The 15,949-nt window shown below is 38.7% G+C and overlaps 1 protein-coding gene across 1 annotated transcript; it reads left to right on the top strand.

The window, feature by feature from the left end:
- The first annotated feature begins 1,035 nt into the window (after positions 1-1,035).
- Positions 1,036-15,870, top strand: LOC111344375 (uncharacterized). Its single transcript, XM_088727888.1, has 8 exons — positions 1,036-1,303; positions 2,862-2,980; positions 4,967-5,025; positions 5,479-5,672; positions 6,649-6,750; positions 8,365-8,400; positions 8,643-8,741; positions 13,069-15,870. The coding sequence occupies exons 1-8, from the start codon at positions 1,210-1,212 to the stop codon at positions 13,200-13,202; spliced, it is 837 nt and encodes a 278-aa protein (XP_088584014.1). The 5' UTR covers positions 1,036-1,209; the 3' UTR covers positions 13,203-15,870.
- The last annotated feature ends 79 nt before the right edge of the window (positions 15,871-15,949 follow it).

Here is a 15,949-nt window from a genome sequence, read left to right as displayed (position 1 = left end):
ACCAACAATTAGAATGAACAATACTCAAGTGAGCCAGGTTTCAGCTACAAAATCGCTTGGTGTAATAATAGACGATAAACTCGATTGGCATAGTCACATCGAAAAACTAACGAAAAAGATCGCCTCTGGTATCGGGGCCCTAAAGCGAATTAGGCACCTGATCCCAGCATCAACCTTACATCTCATCTACCAAGCTTTAGTAAAACCTCACTTTGATTACTGTGACATTGTTTGGGGTAGCTGTGGGAAAACGCTACGAGACAAACTGCAGAAATTGCAGAATAGAGCAGCCCGTGTGTTGACATTCTCTAACTATGATGCTGATGCAACTGAGCTACTCGAGTTTTTAGGGTGGAAAAATCTTGCACGCCAGCAGGAAATCCATAAAGCCACCATGATGTTTAGATGTCTGCACGGGCTAGCTCCAAGGTATCTATATTCAAAGTTTACGTGGCGTGACTCTGCTTATGACCTCAGGGACTCTGAAAATAAGCTTAATGTTCCACTACCGCGCACTAATTATTACAGAAAAAGCTTTAGCTACAATGGCGCCATATTATGGAACAGTTTACCACGCGATATAAGGAACACAGAGTCTCTGGGGTTATTTAAACGTAAGATCAATGACATTTTTTAAGTCTAACGCACGGCATTCACGGAAAACAGCTTTAGTGTTATAGTATGTAGTTTTAATTTTAAATATCTTAGCTTATGTGATATGTATTTTTATAGGCTGATGAATTGATCGTGTCTAAATAAAGATTACAATTGCTTAAATAGTGCTTTACTGCGAAGGATCGTGCACATATACGTTTCATAACCGCAGTTCATATATATGTATTTCAAATGTTTGTTGTTTGATTTATCATCTACGGGTTTATGACAAAATACACTATTATATATATGCTAATTCCTAAAAAAGAAAGTTTGAATAACAAAAGGAAAAGACACACCTGAACCAATCATAGATCAAATTAACTATTCCTGTGAAATATTTGAAATTTAAAATAACAACGGCAGACATAATATGCATAATAACAACACGATCCGCGCCCTGCTTCTAACCGATATGAATTGTGGACTTTTCCTGCACTGGCTATCAGTTCCAGTTTCGTTTTCGTAAGCCCAATTCGCTCAGCTCTCTAATATATCAAAGACCTCGCTATTTGTTCCAAATTCTACTCATCAAGAGACGTCGAAAGCTAAAGAATGGGAAGCTTTCTTCGAGCAGTGAGAGTGAAATCGCCCTTTTCAACAATAATACTATTCTGGATACTAACATTAATGATTCTGGACGAAGCAGGTGAGTTTCCATGTGCAATCTGCTTTTTCTAAGTTTATGCTGTGCATAAGCTGGAAGCCGTTGCAATAGACCTTTGGCACTTTTTTGAAACTTTTAAGATTAATAGTTTTGAAATTCAACGTCTAACCCGTGAACTTTCATTCAATTCCGTTAAAACGATCATTGATAAAAACTACATTTAATTTTTGAAATCCTGTGCTCTCCTTTCTCTCAACCTTCATTTTACCTCACTAGTAGTTGATTGTGCATAGTGAACAGTTCTTACATTCATTGCATTGTTTGTCTCTTGAAGAATCTACGTTCCGAAGCGAGATATGGGCGAAATGCTTAACAGTGTTGTTTTGCATTGTCTGATCCGGCGCACTCCGCCATTTCGATGATCCTACTTCCATTAGCTACGAAAGTGTACATTTGTCCATCTGGGCCCAGTTGTTATGAGAGGTTTTTACCTCCAAATTTATGCCGATGCGGTTTTTATTATTTTCGCTGGCGTTTTGGGTGTTCGCAATGATGTTCGCCAAAACCTCGATGCTATTATTCGTGTCTGTATGCTGTTATTGGAAACCTCGATGTCATTATTCGTGTCCGTGGGCTGTTATGCGAAACCTCGATGCTATTACAGTTGGACCCCGATAATTCGAACTCGGATAGTTCTAAGTACCCGCTAATTCGAAGTAGAATCTCATTTCCCTTGGTTTTGCCCCACTTTTCTCAGTCATTTTACCTCGGATAATTCGAAGTAATTTTTGTTCCCTTAGCTCGGATTTTACCCCGATAATTCGAAGTTAAGTTACCAGCTGAATGAAAAAGAATAAACGCTGTCGGAAATTAGAGTATATATTTATGTAATAACAGTTTCGAACATTTCCCAGTTCGTTAATCCCTTTATATTGTGTAAAACAGTTCTCTGTGCATTAATCCCTATACTGTATGTGCGGTGCTTTATAGAAGTTGTTAACATCTCGATGTGAGGGAAATTCATGTGCCTAAAGAGTTGACGAAAAATCCAATTTTAGTCTTTCGGCTTTATGAACTCTCTTTCAAGAATACTGACGTATTTCTTCTCTCCTTCAAACAAAAGTTTGCATGGCACTTGCATCCCTTCACCGTCGCCAAGATTAACAGGCATGCCTGTCACAATAACAGCGCATGAATTTCTATTATCCACTCTCAGAAAATAAAAGTAGTTGGGGAGCGGTGCGTGACATCCAAAACAAACGGCTGCGAGGGAGACTATGGCCTATCTTGCATAATTCATATACACTTTACACTAGCATTTGCCAAGTTTTAGAGGATGATATAGGCTGATATATATAGACTGATCAGTCCGATTTATGTCTATGTAACCGTTATGGACGGGATTAACTAAAAGCTCATGTTGGTTTTTATTTGTTCGGAACAATGGCATTGTATATTCTAGGAGAAAAAAGTCACTTTTTGACATTTCTTTTGATTTTTCCGTTGCACATCCATATATACACTGTTAAACCCTTTGGAACAATATTCGTTGAGTAGACATTTTAATAAATGAAATGGACTTTTTCTTTTCTTTTGCTAGGAAGTGAAAGCAGGCTCATCAGTGGAAAGATGGTGATCTTGAATGAGAAATTTGACAATAGTTTAATGAATAAGGAAAGTGAGAAATATCAGAGTTTCTCCAAGCGTATTGCTCAGGTGGTGAGTTGTATATTATGGTTGCTATAACACTATAATTAAATTTTAATCATACCATCCAATTGTACATTATATTTTTCTTCGGAACACCTATAAGAAAGCATAGTACCTCATTTCCACAATGGTGGTAGGAATTAATTAAATGATGCTCATGACAAACCTAAGAAGTTAATCAATAGGTTAGACGGGTGACTGCCTGCGTTTTCCCTGAATGCCGTACCCTCAAACGATAATCGTGGTATTTTGGAAAAAGAAGTCACAGTGGTTGTATAAGAAGGAGGAAAGTTTGATCTCCGCTGAATATTCTGAACTATTCCAATCCACTGAGCCCCCATAAATCGATATTTTTGTGGGAATTGGTTGTTATAAAACAATTTATAACATAGCTTGTAAATTCTTGCAATCAAATTCAATTGCGCGAGCGTGCTTCAATTTTCCATCGTGCACGCTGGTGACGTCAGCCAACTAATGGCTAGCAAAAAATTTTTTTCTTGCGAGTGACTTCAGCATTTTTCGTTAAAAAACGGGAAAAACTTCCGCATAAAAGTTAAACTAGACATGGCAATAAGCGCACAAGCCGATGAAGATCTGCCTACTTTTTCTTTGGGAATGGAGTTTTTAACTCCCGAGAAAGAACCCAGAGAAAGGGAAAACAAAACAATCAACGGTTTCATCTCGTTTCGCAACTCTAATTTTATTTCCAAGCATGAATTAACCTGTCAGTTTTTGACTAATCTGAGATAAGATCATTGAAGCATAGCGAAGTACTTTTCCGAAACGAAATAAACAACGCATTGAAGGGTAGGATAGTGAATTTCTGTCCTTTATGCATAAACTATAGCGTTGAAAATATTATAAAACGATTGGTTCATGCATCAGCTGTGCGTTCATCGAGATATGAAGCACGCGGGAAGTTTGGAGAGCACCCAAGAAGCTAGAGTTGCTCGAGGCTACGCCTTGAGCAACTCTTACGCATCTTTCGTGCTCTCCAAACTTCCCGCGTGCTTTATATCTCGATGAACGCATGCTGACGTATGAACCAATTGTCAAGTGACCTATGCAGATTGAAGCCACGAAGTACTCTATTGAATATAGCTTTTGTTCGATATTTTGGTTTAGTCCTTAGCTTTACCATCCTAAAAGGATCTTTAACACTGGCACTGTAAAAAGAGAGGGTCAAAACAGGAGTACTGTCGTGTAGTTGAGGGGGACGACAAGCTCACTTATTTTTATTCTATCCTGTTTTTTTTTTGTTTTTTTTGGCAACACATATATATATTCTTTTACCCACTCTAACTTATTATTGTATATATCATTGTGTATTACGACAGAATAGCCTCGTATAGGAGAGCCGCGATGATAAATTGTATTCTATTGTATTGTTTTGTATTTTATTATTGAAATGTAAGCTGTTTTTATAATCCATATTTTTATCTGTAAATAGTTTTATTTTAATTTTGTAACTAAATATTTTATCACTCATGTATGGCGGAAGAGCCTAAGGGGGAGCTATGCAAGAAAGTATGTATGTGTGTATGTATTCTATTTACGATACTCACGCTACATGCAAATTTTGCTTCGAGAATGTTCAAATTGTAAATCCCATGAAGCTCTCATCGCTGAGGCACTAGAATTTAATAGGGACGGGATTTTTAACGTTTGGTCAGACCGATCAAAGTAAAATACATTCTCGACCTAGTAAGAGCAAGATTGCGGGCATTTAGCCATCCATTATTTAATTACAGTGCGGCTATACTAACCGTGGTGACAGCGAGACAACTATCGATAAGAATTGGTGGGTAGGAAAATCTTACACGTACATAAAGAGTTGTGGTCTGAGAAAAAAGTTCATATAAAATGGATTATTCGAAAAAGAAAAGGGACACTAGCTACTCACCATAAAGAACGTTTCTACTACTGCCATCTATCAACTAAATTTGCACCAACTAACTAAGCTTTTTCCTTAAACTGCCATTAATTTCTTGACAGGTTGAGGATCTCTTTAAAGATGATATCAAGTATTATGCAACCAAAGTGATACAACCCGAGTAGGTGGCGTTGATTAGCGTTTACTTTATAATTCATTAAAAATATACGAGTGAATTGAAATCACCTACGTTAATTATGACACTTCAACCAGCCAGTCAACCAACTCGGAAGACGGACAAGCAGACAAGATAACTCGGTTTCATCTACTGAGTTGAAAGGCTCTGACAGAGGGCTAACGCGTGCTACGATAGCTTTACAAACTCTTTACGATTGCCAAATTGCGTTTATTTATTAACTTAGCTGATACATTCAAATTAATTACCTCGTTACACCCTAACCGACGCAGAACTAACGTTTCTTTAGAAACTGAGCCCCTATAAACAAGCAGACAAACTGTCAAACACACAAATGTTCATTGGTAGATGAAAATGTAATTCACTTGGTAAAAAGATGTTTTTAAAAAGATGCCGTGAAAATAAACGTTAATTCATATTTTGTTTTCATTTCGGTAGAAGGGACAGTGTGAAGGTATATTTCGAGTTGGAATTTAAGAGAATAGTTCGAGCTAGCATCATAATCTCCACTCTAAAATATGCTGCGGTGGATGGGAAGTTTGGGAGTTTTAATGTTGATCCGTCATCAATCACAGTATTGCAAGACGAGACGCCTGCATCAAGTTCGGAGAAAAGTACAGGAGATGACAGAAGTATGTTCACTCACTTTATCTGACCCGTGAATCGTAAATTCGCCCGTAGAATTACATGGCAACCAGGTGCAAATAAATCAACAGTAAAAAAAAAAATATATAGGAGGATCGATAAGGTTTAAGGTTCTTACCGCGAAAGGACCTATCATCTTTTCCAACAAAAATCTCGTTTTCTTTGTAATGATTATTGATTGTCTTCTCATTTAATAGCGTACGAAACCAGCATTTTCTTTATGCATTTCTAATCGAGGCGCTTTTGAGCTCCTTATCCTTAAGCAAGCTATGCGGACTCACTCTGCATAACAACGTATTATCTTTTCCCTTGTCAACGTTCCTTATCCACCTAATCCTAACCTAGAGAAATTGCTTACGTGGCTTCTTGTGCGAGATTTCAGATGGAACCTTAGCTTGTTTGACTTCATGACTGTCAGTGCTGTCCCAAACGTAAACAGATTTTTTTCGCGGTAATCACCATAAATTACGTTTACTTGAAACTCGAATTTGTGTTGTGAGTGTGAATAACCCTAAAAACAACGCGAAAGCAATATCAATGTATTCTGCCTCTTTTTTCTGTATATCACGGTGGTGTAACAGTCTATGGAAAAACAGTCATAAGGTCAATATATCAGAGACCAGGCGTTCCTCATATTCATTCCTGATATGGAAGAATCCTTCTGTAGAGGATACATACCCTAGAAACTTTAATAGCAGCCGAATGATTAAAAAATTTTGCATATATTTACAATAACTTAAACCGTCTCCAGAAAAGTCATGAAACAAATAACATCAAGAGAGTGAAGAAAAAAATACTTCATAATATGCCTCAAGTAAGATCCATGCTGAATAAAAGTACTGAAAGCATGAGTAAATTGTGGAGCAAAAAATGTGATCTATGTTAAACAATTTGTTAGCCTGAAATGTTTAGCATTTTCCCATGATAACCATAAGCTACAATCAAATTGCCCATTTTTTTCAGTTTTACAGTGGATTTTTTTTGTCTGCATACTGGTCGTTTTCGTCGTAATAGTTTTTGTGTGCCTCCCCGGGCTACAAACAAAGGAGATACAAAGGAAACATGGTAAGTACTCTCCTTGATAATTTCAGAAAAATGGTTATGAAGATGAGTAAGTCATATTTTTGTCCTGCTAATGACGCTAGTGTTTCATTTGCTGATTTCCTCCCATTTTTAGTTCTATTTTGTCGTGTATTAATGTTACTCTAGCTACCTTTTCGCAAACGCATGTAAGGCAGTGCACGCGGTGGTGGCTATACGACCATGTGCATGACGTGCCATTTTTCACGTGCTTTTAATCATGGAACAGTGTCATTATGCACTAAATGTATGAATTATCACTTTCCAAAATCGCTTGGATACCTGTGATTTCCCAGAAAATTCATGAAAATCAAAAGCTGCAAAACTTTCATATTGTAAAATTTAGTCTCGATAAATGTACCTGGCACAGTCTTAAACCTCTGTGGGCAGACTTAAACCGGTTTATTTCTTTCTTTTGATGATTGTCAAATGGTAACCCCGTACCTTCTGAGAACTGTTTGCAACTTTGAAAATCTTCGAAACGAATAACTCAGAGCAATAGGTGGTTTGCACGTTACGTCATTTCCGCCATGTTGGTGGACGCTAACAATAGATATCTCATTAATTTCTTGTGTTCGTCCACCAGAATTTTTTCCTTCCGCCATTTTTACCTGTGTCTCTAGAGATTGGTTGCAAACAACCTATACGCGACTTTACTAATACTGGGGTCAAATGAATACCGGGATTGGCCGAGCCAGTACCAGGTCGCTCAAGGGGCATGTTGCTTCGCACGGCCTCTATCTTTGTCGTTCTTGTATGAGATGCAGAGCCCGAACTGAAGCTTCGCACATTCCTTTGGATTTGTCTGTTTGCAAACCTTTTTGCTTTTTATGATGGATCGAGGTGATCATTTATCTATGTGGGAATGTGAAAATGACCGCAGGCATCCCTAAAGTTACAAAATTTTAACGGAAACCTTTTGCTTCCAATGTGTGGGTTCGTGCTGAGGTCCGTTTTAAATTCTTACACCTTCCGTTCCATTCCGTTTCACACGGCCTCGATCCTTTTTGTTGTAGTCTCAAAAAGCTTCAAAAGCGGCTTTAAAAAGATTTACGTTCGAAACCCTTTCTCGCTCTATGATGGGCCAAAACCAACGCTGGCGATATGTTGACCGTCATTGTTTACATAACTTCATAGCCAAAAAATCGCCTACCATTGTATTAAAAATTCTGTTCCATCCCGATTAAGGTAGACCTTTTGGAGCTTAATATTAATTGGTACTGGCTCGGCCAATCCCGGCATTTATTCTGAGCCCAGTATTAGCAAAGTCGCGTGATGAACAAAACTAGTTAAATGGTAGAAAAAGAAGACTTATGATGGGTGATTTCTGCATTGATTCCCGGCTCACATCACCCTATGAATACAACAGTCAAATATTTTCTTAACTAGATGATTGATCTTTTTCTCCTAGTTATCATTTACATTGTAACTATACAAGCGCTTTAGGAGATTTTCTCTTCATCTGCTCGAATATGCGCTGGGCCATTCCTCACACAGGAGAGAAGTAGGGACTGGTATCGGCCCATCGTTGTTGTGTAGAAAATTGAGGAAGGAGAATGTCATATTGTTGATGTCCATACTTACCATTTTCTTACGCAGGAGAAAATACAAGATCCGTTATTCCTGCTTCTGGAGGTAGGTGTGGCAAATCAATTTAGCAGGTCATGATCAATCACATTAAGGTGCTAAAACGTGAGTGTAAGGAATACAGGAAAGGGGAGAGGCCAAAAGTGAAAAAGGAATCGGGGAGGTTTAACAACATGAAGGAAGTAGACAAGGAGAGAAAGACAAACATGAAGTATGTATGTACAATTATACATAGTTGTCTGATCCTATTAGTCTAATAAATTCCCTTTTACTTTACTTTTCGTACGTAGCTGGTCTGTTTTTCGAGGACAAACGTCCACTTCAAGACAAATATACGTTATGGTGCGAAAAACCGGATAACACCAAAATAAAAGAAAAGATTTTTAGACGTAAGTATAGTACCCCATTCAATTATATGTAAACGGTATCCAGTCGTCTCGTACCCACTGATGTTTCCTACCCCGTTGATTTGTACCCAAGTTCCTAACATCCAAAGACGATCAAAACCCAGGAGATCTAAAAAAAGATCAGAACAGCTCAGGCTTATTCATTTCAATACTCAGCATGGTCTCTACATTTGACGAGCTTGTTGTTACTATAAAATTTTATCCGTTTGACATCGTTACAATGAGCAAGACATGGCTAAAAAACAATCCCCATCTGTTGCAGTATGTCTCCATTTCAGGCTATGTAAATGTTTTCCGGAACCGCGATACTATCCGTGGGGGAGGTGTTGGGGCCTACCTGAGAGAGGGTATATCCTTCAAACGGCGATCTGATATCGAAATAATAGAACCCGCGCGAGTTAGAACATCTTTGGCTCGAAATTGCGGGACGAAATAAACATAGCGACATGCTACTGGGTATTCTATATCGTTCAGAGCGGCTACATACCTTTCAGACATGATTGGATAAGGCTGAGAACTTGTTTAGTCAGTTAAATACTTTATGGGATGGTCTCCTACTGGTGACTGGCGATACAAACATTGACATGCTCCAGCCAGAGAATCTGGAGACAAGTAAATACCGTGGGATGTTAGATTCTCTTAATCTGCATCAGCACTTCATTAAACCCTCTCGGATAACCCGCACGTCCCGTGCACTCATCGACCACATAATTTGTAATGCGCCCAACCGCATTACTTATTGTGACCTGCTTCCTTGTGAGACGATAGGTGATCATGAATCTCCGTATGCATGCATCAACATCAGGGTTAATCGCATTCAAGCGCGTTTTAAATTTCTGCGTAGCGAGAAGCAGTTTGACGAAGCTTCTTTCAAAGAGGATCTAGCGGCTCTTCCTTTCAACCTAGTGTATAGTGTCGATGATACCTACGATAAACTTCATGTGTTCAGTACGCTATTGAAATCGTGCATCGACCAACATGCCCCGCTTCGACGAACAAAAATCACACGTCCACCTGCACCCTGGCTAAATGAGGATGAAAATCATAGTTAGTAGAGGGGAACCTCTACTAACTATATGAAAATCTAGAAATGCAGAAAGAGCGAAATAAATTGAGGTATCTAGCGCATCAAACTAGTTCTCCTTCAGTATGGGACAAGTTCCGCTAAGTACGTAACAAAATTAGAACTAAAATCAAGAAAGTTAAGAGCGAATTTCTCCAGAAAGCCTTGTCTTCCAAGAAACCAAAAGAACTTTGAAATACTATTCATCGAATCCTGAATCCCAGCCCACAGCCTATTGAAGCTGACCCAGACACACTCAATAAACACTTCAGTTCGACCTCGCAACGTTTGCTTGGTTCAGCAACAATCAGTGCGGATATGCTCTCAGAGCTTACAAACTCTTTTGGGAATGTAAGCGATCCATCTAAATTCCATCTCGACCTGTCACTTATTGTGAAGTGCTGAAGTCTTTGAAATCTATGAGATCTGACTGTTCAACAGGAGCTGACCAGATTCCTGCGAAATACATCAAAATGAGTGCTGAAGTCATCGCCTCTCCACTGACTCACGTCCTAAATAACTTCATCTCTGAGCACTCTTTCCCAGAGGCCTGGAAGATCGCACGTGTATCACCGATCCCAAAAGTCGACAACCCGGTGCAGAACGATGATTTCAGCCCAATTTCAATTGTTCCTGCCCTTTCTAAAGTTTATGAAAGGTTTGTACTGTGTCAGCTTCTTGAATACATGGAGATGTGTCAGATTTATAGAGGGAGAATCAGTAGCTATCGTAAAGGTCACTCAACTTCCACAGTCCTCTTGCGCATTCGAGATATCATAAATGCAATGAAGAAGGGTAAGGTTACACTCTTAGCTTTTGCTGAGTTTGTATAGGGCGTTTGACTCCGTTGATTATTCAGTTGTGATACGCAAGTTGCATCGCATTGGGGTCTCTAACGAAGCATTGTAGTGGATCTTATGCTACCTCTGCTCGCGAAGGCAGTTTGTTCAGGTTAATGACAAACAATCCAACGCGGCGGGTGTTTGATTTGGAGTCCCCCAGGATTCTATCATGCGACCAGTGCTGTTTAAACTGTATGTCAACGATCTCAAGGGCTGCTTACATGAGAGTTGTAACTGCCTGCAATACGCCGGTGACACCACAATCTACATAGCATATCCAAGAACCTGAATAGCTGCATTCAGGCTATGAATGAGAATTTGCAAAGCCTCGAATCCTGGGCCTGCATGTGCAATCAATTGCTGAACGAGAAAAAGACCAAGCAGATGCTAGTTACCACTCCTCAAATGTGGCGCTTCCACGAGCTAGGAACATCTACCCCCACGCTTAGGTTGAAGGACCAAATTTTAGATAGAGCAGAAAAGTTTAAGTTGTTAGGCACCTGGTTGGGGGAAGATCTTAAATGGACACACCATGCGAGTCAGGTCACGTCTTCGTGCTACAAGGTATTGTCCACTTTGCGCAAGATAAAAAATATGCCACACAAGACATCAAGAAATCTTCAGCGCAAAGTCTCGTTCTATCCAAGCTTAACTTTAATGACAGCGTGACGTACCCACTTCTGGCGTTCCTGCAGAAAAAAGTTCAGCGGGTGCAGAACGCTGCTACAGGGTTTTTCCTGAACCGTTTTTGTAAAGAGAGTGACGTAATGAGACTCGGCTGGCCACCAACGTTAGAGAATACTGAGCTCAACATTCTCAAGCTTGTGCACCGAGCCCTGTACAGTGGCTCGTGGTCTGAAAATCTTAAACTAACGAGACACTTTATGCAGAGACACCCACGATCAAGTAAAGCTTCCCTCTTTCAAATCTCACTTGTCAAGGGAACATTCCAAGACTCAGCAGCTGACCTCTTCAATAAGCTGCTTGCCCATTTAAGACTTTGTTCAGTTTTTGATACATTCAAGAGAGAATTCTCTCGCATTTTAAGAACTAAAGCTTCGATTCGCATTAGTAGTGATTACAGACTAGAATATACTTATTGTACATAAATTTTATCCTGTTGATTCTTTTGTTTATGCTTATTTTTATCTTTTCTTTTTATGCAGATGTATAACTACTCTGTAGATAAACTGCAATAAACCGTTATTATTATTATTATTATTATTATTATTGTTAATAACTTCGTCAAGTGCGAGCACGTGAAAAGATGTCGATTGCTGGGTACGACAAGTTAGTTAAGACTCAAACAAGTAAGTGTACACTTGTGACCTTTTCAACTAAAGCAGCCAATTTGCTTAGCGCGAGATGAGTGAGATATTTTTGATAGCTTATACTACCGACTTTATTAACAATAACCGGCTCATGAGTGCATAAAACAAAACTTGTTTAACGCGTGATATATTTCTATCAAACTGAAGAAACCGACCTGAGTTAAAAAAATACGACTATAGCCTCCACCTGGAGCAAAAATATGCGCAGATATTCTAAGCGACAATTATTGTTCTGCAAGACGAGTCTCAAGGGAACTGGGTTTTCGAGAATGGTCAGTGATCAGGGACGAATACACGAAGCAATTGCGGAGTTTGTGTTGATGTTTTAAAGCGTGCAGATCCAAATCTTATTTTCGAAAACGGATGCTGACCTTACAAAGTGAGCTAATGGACGAACAACTTTTTCGTTTTTTCTTCAACTCACACACTCTCCCAAATTTAATGGAGAGGTAATGTTCCCAACGTCAGCTTTAGAATCTCTTTTAGTAGCCATTTGACACTATCAATTCATCAGATAAAACCGATCTCTTAATACCCCTACTAACACAACACCGCAATCTTCTCAGAATCCGCCTTCCTCTTATTTTCACCATGGATCAACTTTTAAAGGTCAGATGTCATTACATCGCACGCATGATTAGAAAATTGGGGACCATCACGAGGGGGCTAACAATTGATAATCCCTAGTTTTTCTCGGGTATAAATTATGTATACTTTGTCCCAGTTCAGAAACCCAACTTTGAATGAGCCAAAACTGTTACGTAATTCCTTTCATCCAGACGCTGAACAATGCTGTTCAAGGAAAACTGCTAAAATTAAGCAATGCTAATCTGTGCATTTGGCTCATGAAAAGTCGGCGCTGGATCATAGCCATCCTGAAACCGTTCCACAGTCGAAATTCCCCTCCAAGAAAGGTGGACGAATGGCCGAGCCGATACAAAGTGAAGTAACAGTTCCTTCAAGAACAGCGTTAAATTGATTCAGACGCCAAACTTCGTTTCCTTTGGCCCATGAAAAAGTTCTGCGACTATCCTGTAAGTCTAATAAATTCTCCTCTGTTTTGCCTTTTGCAGACGGAAATAATGAAGCGTATGACATTACTCGGGAAAAGCCGGATGGAACTCGGATAAGGGCAATTGGAGTTCGAGGTGACGATGTCGCTAAGTTCCCTGAAGGGTCAAAATATTTAGCATCGGACAATAAGTAAGCGATTTATTACTACTTTCTACTATTCTGCCGGTGTGTAGAGCCCCGCTGGATGTTTGGAGTTCACTCCAAAAGCTAATGATCCACTCGCCTCCGGATCGAGGTTTACCAGCTCCTCTCCTATTCTCCAAAACATCCAGCTAGGTTTATTACGCCGGCGATAGAAAGAGTGGTTAATTTTTTTATAACATAGTTATAGGTACGATTGTAACTGCTTGCCAACGAAAAATTTAGATCTAGAAGAATCTTTGAAAAGGCCAACTAGTCTACAGGTTTCAAATAATGCTCAGTGTATCGTCATTTTCACTGATGTTCGCCCATAGAACCAAAAGTTTGAAAATATTTTGATAACTTAATACTTAAACAGTGAAAAAATAGTTGAATTCATTGATATCTTGTCTTTGTACACACCACTCTGCACCGTTCCCGCCGTTCGCCAAGATCACGACTGGGATCTTGTCAAATGTCGAGCGTCCTGAAAGCTGTCTAAAGCTTTCATCATAAAACTCCTAACTAGTAGCTTTCGCTAACATATTAACGATTCTCTCGAGATTAAAGACGTTTGTATCTTTGATCTATGTTTAAAATCATAAAAGTAGGCGAAAGATTAACCATCAAATGGAATGAAATAGAATCCTAAAACTGTTCCAGACAATCGAATGAAAGAAAATCCTAAATGTGTCCATGATATCAACATAACAATTGATTGAAATTCAGTACAAGACCAAATGCACGCAAGATAACAGTAAAAAGAAATCCTAAAAGTGCCCAAGATACCAATTTAGAAATTGATTGTAAGAGAAGCATGAAAATTTGAGATAATAACTCCCAAATCAAGGAGCATCCTAAAAGACGTGAAAAACACTAAGCAACAATCAATTGAAAATAATGATAATAATGGGTGGAAACTAATGTATAATCGATTGAAAGAAAATCTTAAGAGTGCACGAGATACCAAAGCAACAATCCAAAGAAAGAAAATACTAAAAGTGGACAAGCTACCAAACTAACCGTTAAAATCCAACGAAAGACAATCCTAAAAGTTCACTTGATACTTCTGTAGCAATCCAATAGAAGAAAAAACTAAAAATGCGAAAAATACTAACCTTCTAGTCGTACTAAGTGGAATCCTAAAAGTGCCAACATACTAAATTAAATGTAGCAATCGATTGAAAGATAACACTAAACGTACTTAAGATGCTACCATAACTTTCGAATAAAGGAGTATCCTGAAAAACAAAGTCCTATCCACTGTAATTTTCTATCGGGCAGACTGCTTTTATATTGGCTAGAAGTTCTTTTCAAGACGGATAAATATTAATTAGTTTTTAGTTATATCCATAAAATTTAGCCAATACTATAAAAAGATTTAGGATAATGTAGTCTTAATGTAGAATTTTTTCTAATGATAAAGACGGTATTACTCAAATTTTCTCACTTAGGCAAGACCAAAAAGACTATCAACATTTTCTTTTGTTACCTTGCAAAAAAAAAAAACAAATGGTCATGAGATTCGATCTCTGTGTAGGAGTATAAAAGAAAGAAGAAAAACATACCTTTACTTAGCGAAGGGTTATTTAGGGTTAGTAGTTATATCGATGGACATATTCTTTAGGGTTTAATTGTAGACTGCAAAACAGGTGTAAGTTTTTGTCTTTTACGGGCGAACAGAGACAAGCGCTGGGAGGATGTAAAGCGAGAGTAACAGAGGGAGGAAAGGAGCACGAAAATTTAACGCCTAAAGCGCTCCTCCCCTTGCGTGTGACTCGGACTTTGCGCCGCCTCGCCCTCCCCTCCCTGCGACTGAAAAGCACAAAATACTACCCTAGTTCATTTGGGGCCAGAGGTTACAAATTGAGAGTATTCATCATGTACTTTAGGGGTTTACTTAAGGGTGTTGGGTATGCTTTACTTATGTTATTCATTTTATTTTTAACTAACAGTCACACACTGTGGCAAGGGATACATATAATCACGCAAGGAATGCATTTAATCATGATAGTTTTAAAAAAAATAAGTTGTTCGCTGATTCTCTTCTTAATAAGATCAAAATTTACTCCACTGCTAGATCGCAAATAGAAAACTGGACTTTTGCACGAACATTCGTGCAAGGAACAATTAATTTTAGTTTTACTCTAAACTGCGAAAAGGGATGATGTAGCTTGCATCAGTGTAATTGGTACCATAGGGGGATCTCAGCTCACTTGCTTCCGATAGATAGAAGCTCGGTTTCTTTTTGGCTGTGAAAAAATCGCACCTTGTTTCCCCGATTAGCATATAGACGAATTTTCTGAACTCATGAAGACTTTGTTTCCTGCTTCAGCCCTGGCACCATTTTAAATCCTCTCTTCTCCGTTTTTGTCTTCAAGAGGCAGATTTATATACTTAAGCTGATCCAAACTTATCTTTCTTTTCGCAAAGGTTTAGGAAAAACCGTTTATCCATTCACTGACCGGTTGCATCCTAGTCAAATTTCCTCCATTTAAATAAAAATTGGGGTTTCCTTTGACTAAGTACTCCGCCCAGCTGAAATCACCTACCTATGAATAACAAATGCACCCAATGCAACAAGTGGAGTTAAAGTAAACTTCTCCGTCTTAAATATTAGTTGGCCTTAGCGTTAAGAACAGAAGTTAGTTGTAACCTTGCAATAAAGAGTTATCAGTGAACGAGTTGTTGGCTTGCTTTATATAACTCCAGCCATTTTCTTCAAAACGACAAAACCTGTTTGGTAATATCTGTTTTGTA

This window comes from Stylophora pistillata, chromosome 7 (assembly GCF_964205215.1).
Source record: "Stylophora pistillata chromosome 7, jaStyPist1.2, whole genome shotgun sequence".
NCBI lineage: Eukaryota > Metazoa > Cnidaria > Anthozoa > Scleractinia > Pocilloporidae > Stylophora > Stylophora pistillata.
The sequence above is the reverse complement of the archived record's forward strand: the minus strand, read 5'-3'. Positions and strand labels throughout refer to the sequence as shown.